General features: G+C 41.9%; 1 protein-coding gene across 1 annotated transcript in view; it reads left to right on the top strand.

Moving 5' to 3' along the window:
• The window catches only part of PRKAA2 (protein kinase AMP-activated catalytic subunit alpha 2), a 63,254-nt gene extending 41,639 nt beyond the window's left edge, over positions 1-21,615 (top strand). The window contains exons 5-9 of the mRNA XM_089656567.1: positions 1,766-1,853; positions 5,975-6,199; positions 10,299-10,797; positions 14,909-15,035; positions 19,572-21,615. Coding sequence (XP_089512693.1) covers positions 1,766-1,853; positions 5,975-6,199; positions 10,299-10,797; positions 14,909-15,035; positions 19,572-19,801 — 1,169 coding nt within the window. The 3' untranslated portion in view covers positions 19,802-21,615. The remainder of the gene's footprint in view (positions 1-1,765; positions 1,854-5,974; positions 6,200-10,298; positions 10,798-14,908; positions 15,036-19,571) is intronic.
• Positions 21,616-23,586: the final 1,971 nt, after the last annotated feature.

Genomic DNA, 23,586 nt, shown 5'->3' with positions numbered 1-23,586 from the left:
CCTGTGTTCAGTGTTTTGTCCATCTGAGTACCTTGAAAACTCTTTGCATGCATTTTTCATGATGAAAAAAGGCTCTGGACAGCATCGGGAACTGGAAGAGTTAAAAAAAAAAAAATTCAAACGCAAATGCTTACAAACGCGATTTGCCACGTTTACAAGCGTTTTGCGTTTGAAACGCTGATAAAATCGACGTCTGAACAAGTTTGTTGCGTTCAAAAAAACAACTGTAAACTCAACTGCCTGTAAACGACTGTAAATGATGATGTGTACATGGACAACATTAGGGGGAGTTCAGGGGCTGCTGAAAAAAACGCTGAACAGCTCCTGAACGTCAGTTTATCAGCTGCAGTGTACATGAGCCCTTATTGCTGCCCGGGTCCCTGCTGGGGAGATTCACCTTCTCTATTTATATATAATTGAATCAATCTATACAAAAATGTTACCGTTGTCACCGGAGCAGGAATAGAAGGAAAATCTTCCAATGGAGACATGTGACAAAGAAGATTTTTTTTTTCAGAGATCTCTTAGCTCTTTGGTAAGATGTTGTTTCTCCAGGACAGGAAGTAAGAGGAAATCTCCCCAGTGGGACGCAGACTGCAAAATGAAATGGGTTCTAATCTTCCCCTACCCTATTCAGATGGAAAGAAAAAAACTATATACTTTAGTTATACTTTATGCATCTCTTAGATTGTAAGCTCCCAGGATCAGGCCCTCCTATCCCTCTTGTATTGAACTGTATTGTTGCTGTATTGTCTCCCGTTATATTGTAAAGCGCTGAGCAAACTGTTGGCGCCATAAATCCTGTATAATAATAATAATAATAATATAAATCCTGTATGATAATAATAATAATAAAAATATAAATCCTGTATAATAATAATAATAAAAATATAATTCCTGTATAATAATAATAATAATAGAAATCCTGTATAATAATAATAAAAATATAAATCCTGTATAATAATAATAATAATAATAATATAAATCCTGTATAATAATAATAATATAAATCCTGTATAATAATAATAATACAAATATAAATCCTGTATAATAATAATAATAATAATAATAAAAATATAAATCCTGTATAATAATAATAATAAAAATATAATTCCTGTATAATAATAATAATAATAATAAAAATATAAATCCTGTATAATAATAATAATAATATAAATCCTGTATAATAATAATAATAAAAATATAATTCCTGTATAATAATAATAATAATAATAATAAAAATATAAATCCTGTATAATAATAATAATAATATAAATCCTGTATAATAATAATAATAATAAAAATATAAATCCTGTATAATAATAATAATATAAATCCTGTATAATAATAAAAATATAATTCCTGTATAATATTAATAATAATAATAATATAAATCCTGTATGATAATAATAATAATAAAAATATAATTCCTGTATAATAATAATAAAAATATAAATCCTGTATAATAATAATAATAATAATAATAATATAAATCCTGTATAATAATAATAATAATAATATAAATCCTGTATAATAATAATAATAATAAAAATATAATTCCTGTATAATAATAATAAAAATATAAATCCTGTATAATAATAATAATAATAATAATAATATAAATCCTGTATAATAATAATAATATAAATCCTGTATAATAATAATAATATGCAAAGCACATAGAATGTTTTCAAACCATTATACAGTATAATTTGTTGTTGCACGTTATGACGTCATAGTATTTCTGACACTTTGTTTGGTTCAGGTCTCTCTAATATGATGTCAGATGGAGAGTTTCTCCGGACCAGTTGCGGATCCCCGAATTATGCCGCTCCAGAAGTTATATCAGGAAGGTGAGAAATATAGGAGACAGACAGCAACTATGTAATAGACATGTGCAGAACATTTCCTTTCGGATCGATTCGTTAAGTTACTCATTTCGATTCGTTGCATTCCTAACAGAATTTGCTTCGTTTCTTTATTCGTTTTTGGAGTGGATTCCAATTTTTCCGATTGATTTGAAGTGTTTGAATCGAATCTGAATCGAAAATATTGAATTATTCCAAATTCATTGTGAAGAATAGCTGGTTCTATTTTATTTGAAATTTGAATTTCAGAAGACAGCTCAATTCTTTCTATGTTATTCTATTCTATTATTTTCTTTTCTATTCTTTTACTTTCTATTCTTTTCTAATCATTTTTTACTCTATTCTATTCTTTTATATTCCTTTACTTTATATTCTTTTCTAATCATTTTTTACTCTATTCTTTTAGAAATTCGAGTTTCAGAAGATGGCTATATGTTTTCTATTCTTTTACTTCCTATTCTTTTTTTTTTTCTATTCTATTTTATTCTAGTCTTTTAGAAATTTGATTTTCAAAAGATGGCTATATTTTTTCTAATCTACTCTTTTGTTTTCTAATCCTTTTTTTCTATTTTATTTTATTCCATTCTTTTATTTTTATATTATATTCTATTTGGTTCACTTTCACTCTGTTCTTTTCTAAATTCAAATTTCGGAAGATGACTATATTCTTTTTATTATATTCTATTTTTTTCCATTCTGTTCTATTCTTTTTTATTCCATTCCTTTATTTTATATACTATTCTTTTATTTTCTATTCTATTATATTCTATTTTATTCTGTTGTATTATATTCTTCTTTATTCCTTTATTATCTATTATTTAAAAATTTTTTAATTTTCTTTTCTGTTCTGTTCTATTATGTTTTACTCTATTCTTGTCTAAATTCGAATTTCAGAACACAGTTATATTCTTTTTATTCTATTCAAATATCTTCTGTTTTTTTATATTCTTTTCTTTTCTATTCTATTATTTTATTTTTATTTTTCTCAGTTTTATTCTATTCTATTCTATTCTTTTCTAAATTCGCATAAACATTACCCTAGGCTTGGTGGGCAGTGGGAGAAACAGTGCCCCATCATTGGTGTCAGTGGGAGGAATAGTGCCCCATCATTGGTGTCAGTGGGAGGAATAGCGCCCCATCATTGGTATCAGTGGGAGAAATAGTGCCCCATCATTGGTGTCAGTGGGAGGAATAGTGCCCCATCATTGGTGTCAGTGGGAGGAATAGTGCCCCATCATTGGTGTCAGTGGGAGGAATAGTGCCCCATCATTGGTGTCAGTGAGAGGAATAGTGCCCCATCATTGGTTTCAGTGGAAGGAATAGTGCCCCATCATTGGTGTCAGTGGGAGGAATAGTGCCCTATCATTGGTGTCAGTGGGAGGACTAGTGCCCCATCATTGGTATCAGTGGGAGGGATAGTGCCCTATCATTGGTGTCAGTGGGAGGAATAGTGCCCCATCATTGGTATCAGTGAAAGGAATAGTGCCCCATCATTGGTGTCAGTGGGAGGAATAGTGCCCCATCATTGGTGTCAGTGGGAGGAATAGTGTCCCATCATTGGTATCAGTGGGAGGAATAGTGCCCCATCATTGGTATCAGTGGGGGGAATAGTGCCCCATCATTGGTGTCAGTGGAAGGAATAGTGTCCCATCATTGGTATCAGTGGAAGGAATAGTGCCCCATCATTGGTGTCAGTGGGAGGAATAGTGCCCCATCATTGGTGTCAGTGGGAGGAATAGTGCCCCATCATTGGTGTCAGAGGGAGGAATAGTGCCCCATCATTGATGTCAGTGGGAAGAATTGTGCCCCATCATTGGTGTCAGTGGGAGGAATAGTGCCCCATCATTGGTGTCAGTGGGAGGAATAGTGCCCCATCATTGGTGTCAGAGGGAGGAATAGTGCCCCATCATTGATGTCAGTGGGAAGAATTGTGCCCCATCATTGGTGTCAGTGGGAGGAATAGTGCCCCATCATTGGTGTCAGTGGAAGGAATAGTGTCCCATCATTGGTATCAGTGGAAGGAATAGTGCCCCATCATTGGTGTCAGTGGGAGGAATAGTGCCCCATCATTGGTATCAGTGGAAGGAATAGTGCCCCATCATTGGTGGTCAGTGGGAGGAATAGTGCCCCATCATTGATGTCAGAGGGAGGAATACTGCCCCATCATTGGTGTCAGTGGGAGGAATAGTGCTCCATCATTGGTGTCAGTGGAAGGAATAGTGTCCCATCATTGGTATCAGTGGAAGGAATAGTGCCCCATCATTGGTGTCAGAGGGAGGAATAGTGCCCCATCATTGGTGTCAGTGGGAGGAATAGTGCCCCATCATTGGTGTCAGTGGGAAGAATTGTGCCCCATCATTGGTGTCAGTGGGAGGAATAGTGCCCCATCATTGGTATCAGTGGAAGGAATAGTGCCCCATCATTGGTATCAGTGGGAGGAATAGTGTCCCATCATTGGTGTCAGTGGGAGGAATAGTGCCCCATCATTGGTATCAGTGGAAGGAATAGTGCCCCATCATTGGTATCAGTGGGAGGAATAGTGCCCCATCATTGGTGTCACTGGGAGGAATAGTGCCCCATCATTGGTATCAGTGGGAGGAATAGTGTCCCATCATTGGTGTCAGTGGGAGGAATAGTGCCCCATCATTGGTATCAGTGGAAGGAATAGTGCCCCATCATTGGTATCAGTGGGAGGAATAGTGCCCCATCATTGGTGTCACTGGGAGGAAAAGTGCCCCATCATTGGTGTCAATGGAAGGAACAGTGTTTCATAAAAGCCAGAGAAAAGCAAGTAAAGGGCTACATCCAGCCCGCAGGCTGCAGTTTGGAGACCCCTGGTTAAGGGGGTGCTGGACACATAGCTGAGCCCTTTGTGGTTTCTTGGAAAATGTCAGAGACAGGAAATGACATCATAACCATGTAGTTCCACTAGAAAGTACATAACATTTTTCAAGCATTGAACATAAGCTACCACCTAGTGGCACTAAGTACTAATTACAGTATACTATATGAGAATGGCTGTTGCATCAATTTATTCATTTATTTATTTCAGGTACTTATATAGCGCCGTCAATTTATGCAGCACTTTACATATATATTACACATTCACATCAGTCCCCGCCTCCGAGGAGCGTACAATCTAAGGTCCCTAACTCACATTCATACATACACATACTAGGGACTATTTAGACAGGAACCAATTCACCTACCAGCATGTCTTTGGAGTGTGGGAGTAAACCGGAGTACCCGGAGGAAACCCACGCAGGCACAGGGAGAACATGCAAACTCCAGGCAGGTGGTGCCATGGTTGGGATTTGAACCAATGACCTTAGTACTGCCAGGCGGAAGTACTAACCATATATCGGTATAAACATGTTGACATCTGTAAGGGTAATCTTCGGGGTGCTGACTGTAACGGAACCAACCCAGTCTGTGCTTGAGTTCTTCCATTAGAATACTACTTCCCCATCCAATCACCGACAACAGACACTACAGCCGACCATACATGACTAGCCGACACCAGTCTTGAAGTAAACCAGGAGGTAGACCAGTTTATTTTAACACAGATACAAGATATGTACATTCAAGGGGACAATCCCCCCCTCCCTGCATAATGACACAGGGTGGGGCAATCTACATTTAGTAACAAGAGACACACAGGTATTCAAACTTCACACCAGCAGACAGTCCCATCAGAAGGGAGGGCTGCTGGAGACACCCCCACACTAAGCTAATGCACATAAACACATACATCCTATAATAGTTTGCTCCCAAACAATAGAACAATGGGATGCAGCCACATAACATCAAACAATCAACAACCCCCCACCCCAATATTAGGAAAGATCACCCTGTACCCCCAACAGGCACAGGGGGACTTACACATAATAGGGATATGGGGAGCGGAGACAGGGGTCTCCCCACCTCTCCAAAGTGAGCCGGGTTCCATGGGCCCCCCACCCAAAGTGACGCCCGTCACACTGACCTTCTAAGCAGAGGGCTTTATATTGTGTCCGTGGTCTCCAGCTTTAGTCAGTTTTGCAGTACAGATAAACTCCAAATATTTAGTAGGAATCATCGACTAATTGTAGCTGATCTATCTGTAGATTGTATGCTGGTCCCGAGGTGGATATTTGGAGCTGCGGGGTGATCCTCTACGCCCTACTCTGCGGGACGCTGCCATTTGATGACGAACATGTCCCCACCCTATTCAAAAAAATCAGAGGAGGAGTTTTCTACATCCCAGAATACCTGAACCGTTCCGTCGCTACTTTATTAATGCACATGCTACAGGTCGATCCTCTGAAACGCGCCACTATCAAAGACATCAGGTACGGCATGGAGGGATTCAGGGGTTTATACACAAAAATGAAGAAATTGTGGATAAAACGCATTTTATGTACAGAACTGAGCTAACACTGAGGTATTGGGTGGGCGGGGCTTTGTGGTCTATTTAACCCCTTCCACACTGGGCACTTTTACCTCCTTCCTGCCCAGGCCAGTTTTCAGGTTTCAGCGCTCTCACACTTTGAATGACAATTGCGCGGTCATACAACATTGTACCCAAACTAAAATTTTATCATTTTCTTCACACAACTAGAGCTTTCTTTTGATGGTATTTAATCACCGCTGGGGTTTTTATTTTTTGCTAAATTAACAACAAAAGACTGAAAATTTTGGGGAAAAAAACATGTTTTTCTTTGTTTCTGTTATAAAAGTTTGCAAATAAATAATTGTTCTTCATAAATTTAGGCCGAGATGTATTCTGCTACATGTCTTTGGTGAAAATAACCCAAATTAGGATGTATTTTTTAGTTTGTAGGAAAGTTATAGAGTTCACAAACTATGGTATAGATCTGAATATTGATCAATCCTGAAGTACTGACGGCCAATCTAATTTCTTGAGGTCCAAGAATGTCAGAACAGTACAGATATCCCCCAAATGTCAGGACAGTACAGATATCCCCCAAATGTCAGGACAGTACAGATATCCCCCAAATGTCAGGACAGTACAGATATCCCCCAAATGTCAGAACAGTACAGATATCCCCCAAATGTCAGAACAGGACAGATATCCCCCAAATGTCAGGACAGTACAGATATCCCCCAAATGTCAGGACAGTACAGATATCCCCCAAATGTCAGAACAGGACAGATATCCCCCAAATGTCAGGACAGTACAGATATCCCCCAAATGTCAGAACAGGACAGATATCCCCCAAATGTCAGGACGGTACAGATATCCCCCAAATGTCAGGACAGTACAGATATCCCCCAAATGTCAGGACAGTACAGATATCCCCCAAATGTCAGAACAGGACAGATATCCCCCAAATGTCAGGACAGTACAGATATCCCCCAAATGTCAGAACAGGACAGATATCCCCCAAATGTCAGGACGGTACAGATATCCCCCAAATGTCAGGACAGATATCCCCCAAATGACCCCTTTTTGCAGAGCAGACAGTCTGACGTACTTCATAAGAGGCATGGCAAGTTTTTTGAAGTTGTAATTTTTTTGTCATAATTTTTCAGAAAATGAAAAAATTCAAAAAATTATTTTCACTATTTTTTTTTTACATACTGTCACCAGTGCAGTACAGCGTCATCATATAACTGGCATGGCGGTGATCAGGGACACTGACTGGTGACAGTATGAAAAAAAAAATATATATAATTTGTTTTATTTATTTATTTTTATTTTTATTTTTCATTTTTTATTAAAGTTTTTTTTCTTTTTTTTAAGATTTTTTTTTTCATATTTCACTATGACCAAAGTAGTACAATGTTACCATAGTAACATTGTACTACTTTGGGGAAGTGATTAGTATTTTTTTTTTTACACAATTTGCTTATAGCAAAGAATTACTTTGCTATAAGCAAGCATTTACCTGAATGACATCGATTCATTCAGGGTTTTTTTTTTTTTTTGTGCTTAGCTGTGATTTGGTCACGGCTAATCACATGACACACCTGGGCTGTGATTGGCCTAGCTTGTGCATGTGATTGCTGTGACCATTCACAGCTAGACACACTTGTATACAATGGATGGCATGAAAGGAAGCCATTAATTGTATACAACTGTCACGTGACCTGCTGTGATTGGTCACAGCAGGTCACATGGTACCGGCAACGGGGCCGATACTCAGATCTGTCATCGGCCATGTCCGAGGTACACGGCTCTGCAGGTGTGCAAACTGCGCATGCCCGGGAGGACGCCATATGGTGTCCACCCTGAACGCTGAGGGACCATTGGCTGGGCGGCAAAAGGTTAATGTTAAAGCAGAACTCCATCCAATCAGGAACCAATCAGAGTGGCACGCAGTCGGGCTGGTTCACCGCTATTACAAGGTACAGAGCCACTCCGATTGACTCAGTACATTTTGCCTGTCATCTGTGCTGTCCAGTGACCCTTTGATCACAACCATTATCCGGTGTACAGGTCGCCCCTATGTCTTCTCTTCGGCACCAATAATAAACGGCAGTCAAGAAAACCGAGACCACCTCTCCTTTCTATGGCGGAATTGAGGGGATTAATATCATCCCAGGGGCGGACTGACCATTTGGAAACTCGGGCACTGCCCGAGGGCCCGGGTCAGTAGGGGGCCCCATAAGATGCCCCTGCTACCTTTTTCATAGGCTTTTTTTGAGTTTGGGCAAGGACACAGGGGCCCCATGATCCCCTATTGCCCGTGGGCCCCATGAGTTGTCAGTCCGCCCCTGGAACAATCGGAAAGTTGAATAACTTCTCACTTCTAAATGTTTTTTTTGTAGTGAATTCGTTTAGAGTAGCGCCCCTGACCCATTGGTGACCCCGACACTCCCGGGGTTGAGGTGACCCCTTTGAAGGGGAGATGTGAAGGCTTTAATTCCATGTTGTGTTATGACAAGTACAATGTAACCATAGCTGAGTGTATGATAGCATGAAAGGGGGATTATGGGTAATTTCCCACATCCTGACTCTAAGACCCAATACATTAAAGGACTCGTTTCTTCTTTTATGACGACCAGTCAGCTGTGAACATTTCAATCTCCCTTCCTCCCCCTCCATCCCCTCCCCCTCCCGGCCCCCAGGAAGGGATTTTGGAAAGTGTTCGAGGGCCAATTTTCTGCCGAGCCGTTGTTGTTTTTTCGTTTCTCTTTCCCGTCGCAGCGTCCCGCCGCTTGTTTTGATTGTAGAAAATATAATTGGTTTTCAGATGACGGGGAGAAATGTGTTTCTGGTTCAGTTAGGCGGACAGGTCCCCCGCTCTGCGCGTTGCATCCTGGAGGGCGGTGATGTCACTTAGAAAGCAGGTGACTGATTGGAAAGCAGCTGTAGGAATTATAGCGGTGGTGGTCAGCTTTCTTTATATGGGGGGTCTTAGTTTTTGTTATAAAATTTTGTAAATAAGTGATTTTTTTCCTTCACTGATGTGTGATGAGGCTGCAGTGATGGGCACTGATAGGCTGCACTGATGGACACTGATAGGTGGCACTGATGAGGAGGCACTGGTAGGTGGCACTGATGGGCATTGACAGGCATCACTGACTGGCACTGATAGGTGGCACTGATTGGCAGCACTGATAGGTGGCACTGATTGGCATTGATAGGTGGCACTGACTGGCACTGATGGGTGACACTGAAAGGAAGCTCAGATGGTCACTGATATGTGGCATTGATGTGCACTGGTAGGCACTGATATGTGGTATTGATGTGGCACTGATGGGCACAGGCACATGGCACTGTTCAGCACTGAGAGCTGGCACTGATGGACACTGACAGGTGGCACTTCTGGGGCCACACTGATCATCAGTGCCCTTATGATCAGTGTAGATGTCCCCTCCGCGGAATGCCGATTACCGGCTCTCCTCTCCTCTCCTCTGTCAGCGTGACAGCTCGAGAGGAGAGAAATGCCGATAACCGGGATTTCCCTGTTTACATGTGATCAGCTGTGATTGGACACAGCAGATCACATGACCGAGCCGACATCTTTGGCTCTTTCCGTGATCGGTGATCCGCTGTGTCCGAGGGACAATGCGCACCACCAATCGCCGCGCCACGCGCTCCCTGAGCCACGCATGCGCGGTGAGAATGGGAGGACGTCATAGAATGAGAATAGGTGAGAATGGGAGGACGTGATGTCCTCCCAGAACAAGAGAACCACCTTGCGCCCGTCATTGGACTATATGGCGGGCAGGAGGTGGTTAAAGTAACCATTTAACCATTTTAGCAATGCATAAGATACATAATTGCCCCGGCAGACCAGTGATAGTTTAGGAGTCTTCAAAAAGTCAGTGCACGTGTAAGACAGGTTAGATAATCTTCACAAAGGAGCGGAATGGATTTCGGAAAGATCGGGAGTCGATCCTTCACTTTTCAAACATCTCAATTTTGTTGAATTTTTCTTTCAAAATTCATTTTTGTCAAATTTTCCTTTGTTCCGGCAGAGAACACGAATGGTTCAAGCAAGACCTTCCCAGCTACTTGTTCCCGGAGGACCCCAACTACGACGCCAATGTTATCGATGATGAGGCGGTGAAGGAGGTGTGTGAGAAGTTCGAATGTACGGAGTCGGAGGTGATGAACAGCCTGTACAGTGGTGACCCTCAGGACCAGCTCGCCGTGGCCTACCATCTGATCATAGACAACCGGAGGATAATGAACCAGGCCAGCGAGTTCTACCTCGCCTCCAGCCCACCGACCGGCTCTTTCATGGACGACATGCATATCCCCCCTGGCATCAAACCACACCCGGAGAGGATGCCACCCCTGGTGGCGGACAGCCCCAAGGCCCGGTGCTCTCTGGATGCCCTGAACACTACCAAACCCAAACCACTAGCTGTGAAAAAAGCCAAGTGGCACCTGGGAATCCGCAGCCAGAGCAAACCTCATGACATCATGGCGGAGGTCTACCGGGCGATGAAGCAGCTGGACTTCGAATGGAAGGTGAGCCTGGCTGTGTCAGGTCAGCATCAGCTATCAATAGGTAGATTAGAATAGAAAATAAAGGAATAGAATAGAAAAGAATAGAATAGAATGAATATAGACGTCTTCCGAATTTTGAAAATAATAGATTAGAATAAAACAGAATAGAATAGAAAATAATAGTTACATAGTTAGTCTGGCTGAAAAAAAAAAGTCCATCCAAAACATTTATTTTATTATACATGGAGATCATATCCCCCCTTATGTATTATACATGGTGATCATATCCCCTCTTATCTATTATACATGGTGATCATATCCCCCCTTATGTATTATACATGGAGATCATATCCCCCCCTTATGTATTATACATGGAGATCATATCCCCCCTTATGTATTATACATGGAGATCATATCCCCCCTTATTTATTATACATGGAGATCATATCTCCCCTTATGTATTATACATGGAGATCATATCCCCCTTTATGTATTATACATGGAGATCATATCCCCCCTTATGTATTATACATGGAGATCATACCCCCCTTATGTATTATACATGGAGATCATATCCCCCTTTATGTATTATACATGGAGATCATATCCCCCCTTATGTATTATACATGGTGATCATATCCCCCTTATGTATTATACATGAAGATCATATCCCCCCTTATGTATTATACATGGAGATCATATCCCCCCTTATGTATTATACATGGAGATCATATCCCCCCCTCATGTATTATACATGGAGGTCATATCCCCCCTTATGTATTATACATGGAGATCATATCCCCCCTTATGTATTATACATGGAGATCATATCCCCTACTTATGTATTATACATGGTGATCATATCCCCTCTTATGTATTATACATGGTGATCATATCCCCCCCCTTATGTATTATACATGGTGATCATATCCCCCCCTTATGTATTATACATGGTGATCATATCCCCCTTATGTATTATACATGGAGATCATATCCCCCCCTTATGTATTATACATGGAGATCATATCCCCCTTATGTATTATACATGGAGATCATATCCCCCTTATGTATTATACATGGAGATCATATCCCCCCTTATGTATTATACATGGTGATCATATCCCCTCTTATGTATTATACATGGTGATCATATCCCCCCTTATGTATTATACATGGAGATCATATCCCCCCTTATGTATTATACATGGAGATCATATCCCCCCTTATGTATTATACATGGAGATCATATCCCCCCTTATGTATTATACACGGAGATCATATCCCCCCTTATGTATTATACATGGAGATCATATCCCCCCTTATGTATTATACATGGAGATCATATCCCCCCTTATGTATTATACATGGTGATCATATCCCCCTTATGTATTATACATGGAGATCATATCCCCCCTTATGTGTTATACATGGAGATCATATCCCCTCTTATGTATTATACATGGTGATCATACCCCCCCCCCCCTTATGTGTTATACATGGAGATCATATCCCCCCTTATGTATTATACATGGAGATCATATCTCCCCTTATGTATTATACATGGAGATCATATCCCCCTTTATGTATTATACATGGAGATCATATCCCCCCTTATGTATTATACATGGAGATCATACCCCCCTTATGTATTATACATGGAGATCATATCCCCCTTTATGTATTATACATGGAGATCATATCCCCCCTTATGTATTATACATGGAGATCATATCCCCCTTATGTATTATACATGGAGATCATATCCCCCTTATGTATTATACATGGAGATCACATCCCCCTTTATGTATTATACATGGAGATCATATCCCCCCTTATGTATTATACATGGAGATCATATCCCCCCTTATGTATTATACATGGAGATCATATCCCCCCTTATGTATTATACATGGTGATCATATCCCCCCTTATGTATTATACATGGAGATCATATCCCCCTTATGTATTATACATGGAGATCATATCCCCCCCCCTTATGTATTATACATGGAGATCATATCCCCCCTTATGTATTATACATGGAGATCATATCCCCCCTTATGTATTATACATGGAGATCATATCCCCCCTTATTTATTATACATGGAGATAATATCCCCCCCTTATGTAATATACATGGAGATCATATCCCCCCTTATGTATTATACATGGAGATCATATCCCCCCTTATATATTATACATGGAGATCATACCCCCCTTATGTATTATACATGGAGATCATATCCCACTTTATGTATTATACATGGAGATCATATCCCCCCTTATATATTATACATGGAGATCATACCCCCCTTATGTATTATACATGGAGATCATATCCCACTTTATGTATTATACATGGTGATCATATCCCCCCTTATGTATTATACATGGAGATCATATCCCCCTTATGTATTATACATGGAGATCATATCCCCCCCCTTATGTATTATACATGGAGATCATATCCCCCTTATGTATTATACATGGAGATCATATCCCCCCTTATGTATTATACATGGAGATCATATCCCCCTTATGTATTATACATGGAGATCATATCCCCCCTTATGTATTATACATGGAGATCATATCCCCCCCTTATGTTTTATACATGAAGATCATATCCCCTCTTATGTATTATAGATGGAGATCATATCCCCCTTATGTATTATACATGGAGATCATATCCCCCCTTATGTATTATACATGGAGATCATATCCCCCCTTATGTATTATACATGGAGATCATATCCCCCTTATGTATTATACATGGAGATCATATCCCCCCCCTTATGTATTATACATGGAGATCATATCCCCCTTATGTGTTATACATGGAGATCATATCCCCCCTTATGTATTATACATGAAGATCATATCCCCTCTTATGTATTATAGATGGAGATCATATCCCCCTTATGTATTATACATGGAGATCATATCCCCCCTTATGTATTATACATGAAGATCATATCCCCTCTTATGTATTATAGATGGAGATCATATCCCCCTTATGTATTATACATGGAGATCATATCCCCCCTTATGTATTATAGATGGAGATCATATCCCCCTTATGTGTTATACATGGAGATCATATCCCCCCTTATGTATTATACATGGAGATCATATCCCCCTTATGTATTATACATGGTGATCATATCCCCCCTTATGTATTATACATGGAGATCATATCCCCCCTTATGTATTATACATGGAGATCATATCCCCCCTTATGTATTATACATGGTGATCATATCCCCCCTTATGTATTATACATGGTGATCATATCCCCCCTTATGTATTATACATAGAGATCATATCCCCCCTTATGTATTATACATGGAGATCATATCCCCCCCTTATGTATTATACATGGTGATCATACCCCCCTTATGTATTATACATGGTGATCATATCCCCCCTTATGTATTATACATGGTGATCATATCCCCCCTTATGTATTATACATAGAGATCATATCCCCCCTTATGTATTATACATGGAGATCATATCCCCCCTTATGTATTATACATGGAGATCATATCCCCCCTTATGTATTATACATGGAGATCATATCCCCCCTTAATTTCCTCTTCTCAAGAGAGAATAAATTCAGTTCCTCTAATCTTTCTTCATAGCTGAGCTCTTCCATGCCTCTTATCTAGAATAAGATAGAATAGAAAATAAAGGAATAGAAAAGAATAAAAAATAATTTATTAGAATAAACAATAGAATATAACAGTCTTCCGACTTTAGAATTTTGAACCAGCTAAACTAAATGAATTTCATTACGAATGCAACAAAAACAAAATTAGCAATTTATCGAATCAATTCAAAACTAAACAAAACAAACATTTTCATTCTGCACTTGTCTAGTGACAGTATCAATATGTTTTTGTATTGTGGGAGGAAACCTGATCACCTTTCGGAATCCCACTTCAGTTTGAGACGACCGTACAACCCCCATGCAGATATCCAGTTGATGATGGTGAAGATCTTGAGAAGGAACAAACTTAGGCATGATCTCCACCACATGGACTTGTGTCTGGCTGAGCTTCAAAGCCTCTCCTGATATTAGAAGTTTGTTTTTCGTTCCTCTAACTTGTCTCATCATTTCCCTTCTCAGGTGGTAAACCCTTATCACCTGCGGGTACGGAGGAAGAACCCCGTGACGGGGAATTACGTGAAGATGAGCCTGCAGCTCTACCAGGTGGACAATCGCAGTTATCTTCTGGACTTCAAAAGCATCGATGGTACGTGAGGAAGGAGCCTTCAATCTGAAGGGTCTAACAAAGGCCTGAAACACACTGGGCAGGTCCACAGATGTGCACATGGATAGAAAGCAGTAGAGATGAGCTAAACTTCCCTGGGTTTGGGTCTAGCAGAGTTCACGAAACTTCAAAGAGGCTCGGATGCCAAACTCAAAACCCAAATCGAAATCAGTGGGAATCGACTGGTTTTCTGGGCTGATAGGCAAATGGTTGTCAAAAAAATAGCACGTGGTGGACATTGCACGGGGGAACATGGAACAGTGCAAACGTTTTTTAGATTCCATTTGGCAGGGGGCAGTGACTTTTTAAATTGCCATCAAATGACAATTCCTTTCTACCTACTATATTTGGGGGACCTTTGGAGGCGTCTGTGTGCAGAAGTTTGTTTAAAAAAGAAGCCTGCAATGAAATGTCATTTGCTGGCAGTTTAAGCTGTATCATTTGTGATAGAACATCGCACAGCAAGAATGAAGAGAAACAATTGCCTTGAATCTGGTATGGATTATGAGGGAGTACCCCACAAAAACAAATGTGTGAGGTCAATATTGAAAAGGTAGTAATTGAGCGCTGGGAACAATAATAAAATAATAAAATAATATAAAGCCGCTAGCATAAAGGAAACCTTTAAAACCCAGTATGAAAATATAAGATAAGTATGCAGCGCTAATGTAAGTATAATCGAGTTACGAAGCAAATAAATAAATAATGCACAATAACATATGTTAAATATGTTAGATAACTCAGTCCTTACAGTAAAGTGATTAAGTGCAGGTGTTCCAAAAGTCCATAATCAAGAATAAACGTGACTCTTGTGTTGTTGTGAATGTACAAACATTGCACTAACCAGATAGCGCATTAATTGCGCATGGAGCAATTAAGACCTGCTCCTGGTGCTCTGGACTTGTGATACCAGGCAGGTGTCATCAGCAAGTCGGCCACTAGATGTCGTCAGTCTAGGTGTAGTCTTAAGCATTCCACCAGGGCCATCATCAGCAGGAGGGGGGGGATTCGTATATCATCCAAATCCTCAGGAACCTTCAAAATGGGCTCACGTGGAAATAATGAGCCCCGAGAAAGCTTCTAATAGTGTAGTAGGTCTTTAATGGTCAAAATTCCAGTATAAACAGAAAGATAAAAACTTACATCCAGATCTGATATATCAACCAATCAGGATGGCCTTGCGGTATATGCACACAGGTCACGGGCACCTTCTGACGCGTTTTGTGTCAAAACACTTCCTCAGAGGCCCTGGTGGAGTGCTTAAGACTTCACCTAGACTAACGACATCTAGTGGCCGACTTGCTGATGACACCTGCCTGGTATCACAAGTCCAGAGCACCAGGAGCAGGTCTTAATTGCTCCATGCGCAATTAATGAGCTATCTGGTTAGTGCATTGTTTGTACATTCACAACAACACAAGAGTCACGTTTATTCTTGATTATGGACTTTTGGAACACTTGCACTTAATCACTTTACTATAAGTGTGCCACCTTTCCCCACGTTGATGAGGAAAAGGACCTCTATCCCACAACCCTTGCTGGAGCTTGTGGGGGTCTGCTGGTGGAGGGAGCTTATTGGAATCTGAATCTTAAAAATAGAGGGGCCCCACATACTGACCTTTTCCTATGTGAATGAATAAGGGGTACATAATACCCCTTATCGCATCCAACATTCAGTCTGACCCTAGGTTCAGACCAATCCATTGGCTCATCCCTGGTAAGTAGGGAATGTTGATCATCCCTGTACCCCTGTGTAGCGCTACCCTCTTGAGCCACGGGCTTGGCTTTTGTTGTTCTATTAGGGGATGTAATTTAGGATAGGGTAATAGGGATTGTGGGATGCCCAACTTAACTGAACTGGACAACTTCCTTCCTGTTTACAGAAACAGATCCTGGACTGTTCTTTTCCTTGAAAGTGGTCAGTCATTGCAGATTAGTAGCAAAAGCCGCTTACAGGCTAGAGACTCGCAGCCCCTCTGAAAGTCAGCTTAGCGTGTTGCAGCTACATACATAGAGGTCTCCTCTCCCCTGTAGAAGTGCTTCCAGCTCCACAGCCTGCAGACACTACCAGCCCTCCTGGCTGCCATAAACATGCAGATTAGGTCTCCACCTCTTTCGCCCACTGACTTCTGGAAGGGTCCATGGTCCTCCAGAACCAAGAGGAGGCGATAATGACCCAACCTGTTAAGCCATCCAGCTTGACCTGCAGTAACCCGATTTTAAACACTGACTCACAGAGTTACCATGAGTCCTACACAATAGATTTACCTACACTACACCAGTAGAACACTAGAGGATGCTACACCTGCTTACAGCCTAAAGACGCATCACAGGTCTCCTGGGACGTGTGAGGTCTGGGGAAGCCGTCAGGTGTGGTTCAACAGGAAGCAACACCATCTCCCGTAACCAAGATGACAGTGCCAGTGACCAGGGTTGTCTTAATGAATACGCACACCTGGTCACTGCCCAGGGGACCCAGGTTCATGGGGTGGCCATGATCAGGGCCAAGAAAAGGTTGGGAGTGGGTGCTGTGTTTGGGATTTTGGCAGCTCCTCTTTGACAGGAGTAACTGTAATGTCACTCCAATCAAAAGGAGCAGCGGCTGGCTGATGATGGGGAGAAGATTCAGCACAAGGCACCAGAGAATCGGAACTGAGACTGAGAAGTCACCTCTCAGTCTCAGCCCGAGAGATGAAGGAGCAGCTGACCTCATTGCAGGAGGGAACAGCACTTGGGATCTGTGAGTACAAAGAGGATTGGGGGGGGGTACAACTCTGCATGGGGACACCTGATGTGTGTGGATACTGTGATGAAGACACCTAATACAAGGGGATCCTGGTAATGGGGGCATCTGATGTATGGGGACATTGTAAAGAGGACAATTGATGTGTGGGACATTGTGATAGGGCAACCTGATGGATGGGGACACTGTGATAGATGACCTGATGTACAGTATATGGGCACTGTGCTGGGGATACCTGATGCAGGTTGGTAGGGGCCCCATTGCATTACTTTGCCTAGGGGCCAATGATGCTATTAAGATGGCACCGCCAGCAACCCACATTGGTAAGATAGTGTCGGACCCTAGACACTGATAAGTAATAGATTTTTCAGCTTCTGCAGTATTTTTTAGCTGCTTACGTAAAAGAAAACAAACTGAAGTTCCTCTTCAAATTTGATCTAGAGCTATTGATTTCTGCAATAGGAGGCGACCAAAAACTGAAAAGCAAACAACCAAGCCAAATGTGCCACCTACGGGTTGAAAAAAGTATAGTAAAAATAATAAAATCAATGTCATAATTATGTGACAAAAACCTGTACATTTAAATTTAAAATAAAAAAATCTTCCTATGAAATATTACATGAAGATGACTTCCTTAAACTGAACCTCTCCAAAACCGAGTTTCTTGTCTTCCCCCCAGCCTGGACACCACCCCCCATTGACTTCTCCATCACATCCAACAACGCCACCATCAAACCCGCCCCGCAGGCCAGAGTACTTGGTGTCATTCTGGACTCCAACCTATCCTTCCAGCCCCAAGTCCAATCTTTAACAAACTCATGCAGACTCCACCTCCGCAACATGCAGACTCCACCTCCGCAACATGCAGACTCCACCTCCGCAACATCGCCAAAATCCGCACTTTCCTAACCCCAGAAACTACTAAACAGCTCATCCACTCCCTCATTATATCACGACTCGACTACTGCAACTCCCTCCTCACTGGCCTGCCTCGCCGCTGGCTATCCCCGCTTCAGTCCATCCTGAATACGGCAGCCAGACTCATTCACCTTTCCAACCGCTCCATCTCCGCCACCCCCCTCTGCCAATCCCTCCACTCAGTGTCCGCCACCCCCCTCTGCCAATCCCTCCACTGGCTTCCGATTGCGCAACGGATCAAATTCAAAATCCTAACACTGACGTACAAAGCCGTCCACCATACTGCCCCGAACTACATCACCGACCTAATATCCAAGTACCACCCAACACGCACACTCCGCTCCTCACAAGACCTCCTTCTCTCTAGTTCCCTGGTCTCCTCCTCCCATGCCCGCCTCCAGGACTTCTCCAGGGTGTCACCCATCCTCTGGAACTCCCTGCCCCAACCCATCAGATTATCACCTACTCTCCTCTCCTTTAGGCGCACCCTGAAAACCCATCTCTTCAGGGAAGCCTACCCCACCCCCTGCTAACTTGCCGACCTCCTCCACTCTTCCTACCACTCCATCCCCCACAGCTATCTCCTCCTGTGCCACCATCCCCTCCCTCCTAGATTGTAAGCTCCAAGGAGCAGGGCCCTCGATCCCCTCATGTTTTGCATTGTATTGTTATTGTTCTGTCACATGTTCTGTCCCCCTTTGTAATGTACAGCGCTGAGCGAACTATTGGCGCTTTATAAATACTGTATAATAATAATAGGCAGAGGTGATTATTAATAAATCAACAAAGGAAACAGATATACCACTCATTCCCTCTAAAGGTTTTGGTCAGACTGACATTATTTTTTTTTTTCACAGATGAATTGATGGATCACAAGTCCGGCTCCTCCTCTCTGCATCGCTCCTGCTCAGGGGCGGGTCTTCACCGCCCGAGGCTGAGCATCGACTCCACCACGTCCGACTCCCAGAGCGGCTCTCTCTATGGCTCCCTTTCTGGCTCCTTCTCATTGGCCAGTCCGCGGATTGGTAGCCACACCATGGATTTCTTTGAAATGTGTGCCAGTCTCATTACAACGTTAGCTCGCTAATGAGCCACGTAGTTACTCGCTGGATGATGTGCGCAGGTCTCTTTCACCTTCGGGACATTCCGGGCAGTTCCTCCAGACCCTCATATCTGGGGTCTCATAATGAAATGGCTTAAATTTCTCATCAAAACTGAGAGGGCAGGAGAAATGTCCTGAACGAGTGAAAGGGAACATAATGGAGTGCAATAGATTGAGTAGATTGAAGTGGCCTGCAAAAGAGTACAATGGGGTGGAGTGGAATAGAATAGACTGACGTGCAATATTAAAGAGAGTAATATGGGGGGAGGAATGGAGTAAATTGGAAAAGATTGGGATGGAATGAACAGAGCGGAGTGGCATACAATAGAGTGGGGTGCACTGCAATAGACTAAAATAGAGTGCAGTGCAATAGAACGGGATACAGTGGAATAAATTTGAGTTCAATAAAGTGGAGAATGAAGTGGAGTGCAACAGAGTGAAGTGCAATATTAACGGGGGGGGGGGGGGGCAAAATAGAATAATGTGAAGTGCAATAGAATAGAGTGAAATGCCATGAAATAGATTGGTGTGAAGTGCAGTAGAGGAATATAGAATAGAAAAGTGGGGTACAAAAATAATAGAGTGCAATAGAGTACTGATGAGGTGCAATCTGTTGTAGAATGTTTTGGAGCACAATTTGTAGAATGGGATAGAGTGAAGCACAATGGAATAGAGTGGGGTGAAGTGCAATAGAACATAATGGATTTGAGTGGAGTGTAATAGAGTGGAGAACAATAACGTTGTGTGCAATATAGTAGATTGGAGAGGAGGACAATATAGTAGAATAGAGTTAGAATAGGAATAGAGTGGAGTAGAATGGAATATAGTGGAATGAAGTGCAGTGAATTAGAATGGAATGTGGAGTGGAGTGCAATCGAGTAGAAATGAGTGGCGTGGAATAGAGTGAAGTGTAATAGAGAGGAGTGCATAATATTGGAAAGGATTAAAGTAGAATGGAATAGAGTAGAGTGGTGCCTAACAGAATAGAATGGAGTGGGTTGGAATAGAGTGAAGTGCAATAACAAAGAGAGTAATGTAGTGAAATGGAACAGAATAGAATGGAATAGAGTAGAGTGGAGCCCAATAAAGTAGAATGGGATGGATTGGAATAGAGTGTGGTGCAATAGAGAAGAGAGTGACATTGTGAAATGGAATAGAGTAGAATGGAATTAAGTAGAGTGGAGTGAAATGGGGTAGGATAGTTTAGAAGAGATTGAAATGTAATGGCAGAGTAAAACTGAGCAAAATAGAACAGTGCAATAAAGTAGGAGGGGGCAGTAGAGTGTATTGCAGTTAAATGGAATGAAGTAGATTGTAAATGATGAGCAGAGAGAAGGGGAGAGAATTCAGTGGAGTAGATTGGAACCAAGTGAAGCTGAGTGCAGTAGAATAGACGGAAATATAGTAGAGCGGAGAGCAATAAAGCTGAGGGGATCATTGGGTAGACTGAAAATGTTAGAGTGCAGTAGAGCAGAATAGCTATAGAAGTGGACTGTAAAATGAGAGTAAAATGAAATACAGTATAATGAAATAGAACATACAGTAGTGCAGTGCAATAGGGTAAATGGGAATTTGGTAGAGTAGATTAGAGAGGTGTGCAATATGGCAGAAGGGAATAGAGTGAAATGGAATGGGCTTCTGCATACTTGAGTGTGAAATAGAGTAGTGGTGTACTTAAGCTGTGTGGAACAGATGAAGTGAATACAATAGAGTGGAGTGCAATCAAGTAAAATGGGATGCGGCAGAGTGGTATAAAGTGAGTTTGAATATATATATATATATATATAATAATTATAGTATGTATACTAAGAAAGCGTTATAAAAGGAGAGAGAGAGAGGGGGGGGGGAAGGGGAGAGAAAGAGAGAAGAGGGAGGGGGGAGAAAGAGAGAGAGGAGGGGGGAGAGAAGGAGAAAAAGAGGAGAGATGGGGGGAGAGAAGGAGAAAAAGAGAAGAGAGATGGGGGGAGAGGGAGAAAGAGAGAGAGGGGGGGGAAGAGAGAGGAGAGGGGGGGAAGAGAGGAGAGAGGAGAGGGGGGGAAGAGAGGAGAGGGGGGGGGAGAGAGAGAGATAAGGGTAGAGAAAGGGAGGTGGGAGAAAGAGAGAGAGAGGGGGAGAGAGAAGGGTGGGGTGGAGAAAGAGAGAGGGGGAGAGAAGAAAGGGGGGGAGGAGAAAGAGGGAGAGGAGGGGGGGGGAGAGGATGAAAAAGAAGAGAGAGGGGGGAAGAGGGAGAGAGAGAGAAGGGGAGAGAAAGAGGGAGGGGAGAGAAAGAGGGAGTGGGGAGAAAGAGAGGGAGGAAGGAAGAAAGAGAGAAAGAAGAGGAAAGAAGGGAGGGGAGAGGGAGAAAAAGAGAGAGAGGGAGAGAGAAGGGTGGGGTGGAGAAAGAGAGAGGGGGGAGAGAAGAAGGGGGGGGAGAAAGAGAGAGGGGGGAGAGGGAGAAAGAGAGGAGGGGGGGGGAAGGGAGGATGAAAAAGAAGAGAGGGGGGAGAGGGAGAAAGAGAGAGGGAAGGGTGGGGTGGAGAAAGAGGAGGGGGGGGGAGAGGGAGAAAGAGGGAGGGAGAAAAAGAGAGAAGAGGGGGGGGGGGGGGGAAACGAGAGAGAGAAGGGGAGAGAGGTGGGGAGAATGAGAGAGAGAAGGGGAGAAATAATTATTATAAAGAATAAATATAAAATAAGATACAAAATAAAGAGAATAGATATAAAGATATAGATAGATGGATTGACAGATAGAAAGAGAGTGAGAGGAATGATTTAGAATGAAGAGCATTTGAAGAGAATAAAGATATTAAATATAAAATATAAAAGATACAAGATAAAAATAACATTACTTTTAGAATAAAGACAGAATACAATAGAAGGGTGAAGATTATAAAAGAGGAAATTTTTCTCTCCCCCAAAGCAACCAATCAGTGTCAAGCTACTCTACTGTTCTGTTCCGGTGAATATCTGAAAACCTATTGTGTCCTCAACCAGGAATGGTCCCGACTTTGAAAGAGACCCGGCAGTACAGCCCCACCGCCGATCTACAGATTGGCGCAGTCATTGATCTCAGGCGATGTGTATGGTGCTCCTTCGCAGCACCAGAACACCACAAACCCAGGACAGCTGCTGCTTTATTTAGCTGTAACATATTGTCCCGTGTGTGCCCCCCCCCCCTTTATCCGTGCTCCCCTCTTCCTAGGATTTGGGTGTAGGAGGTTCCCTGCGCTGGTTACACTAAACTGCTAATTTATTCTTAGCACTGGAAATAGTGACGTATTTATTTTTGGTATATCGGAGAGTTGTTTTATAGTTTGGCACCTTTTTATTTTTATATGTGCAATCACAATCAGTAGTACAGATTCCTCCGCCTTATGATGTGCAATGAAGATTGAAGTCCAGGCCAACAAGTTACCCTTGTTCATATATAGATAGGTTTGAAGCTACCCCCCCCCCTCCCCCCAACCCCAACTTTTCGCTGACATAGAAAATAAAAAACCCTGTTTAGCCACTTCAGTCCTCATCCCTGTATACCTCTTACAGACGAGCCATTTTTACCTTTCCGCCTTGACCCTGTTTATTTGGCGATAACTTTGCCATTATTTAAGAAAACATAATACATACCATTTTTTGCATTTTTTTTTTTTTTCTATGGAATCTATAAACAAAAATCTAGTAAAAATACAGTTTGACCAATGTTACTGAAAACAGAAAGTATGTTACTGTAAATAAATAGTATACATCTTATTCTATATGTCCTGTTTAAAATGACACTAAAAATCGCAAAATTATCC

The sequence above is a fragment of the Staurois parvus genome, unplaced genomic scaffold (genome assembly GCF_062004578.1).
Source record: "Staurois parvus isolate SC_StPar_1 unplaced genomic scaffold, SC_StPar_1.0 ptg000917l, whole genome shotgun sequence".
Classification (NCBI taxonomy): Eukaryota; Metazoa; Chordata; class Amphibia; order Anura; family Ranidae; genus Staurois; species Staurois parvus.
This window is presented reverse-complemented; position numbering and strand designations above follow the sequence as displayed.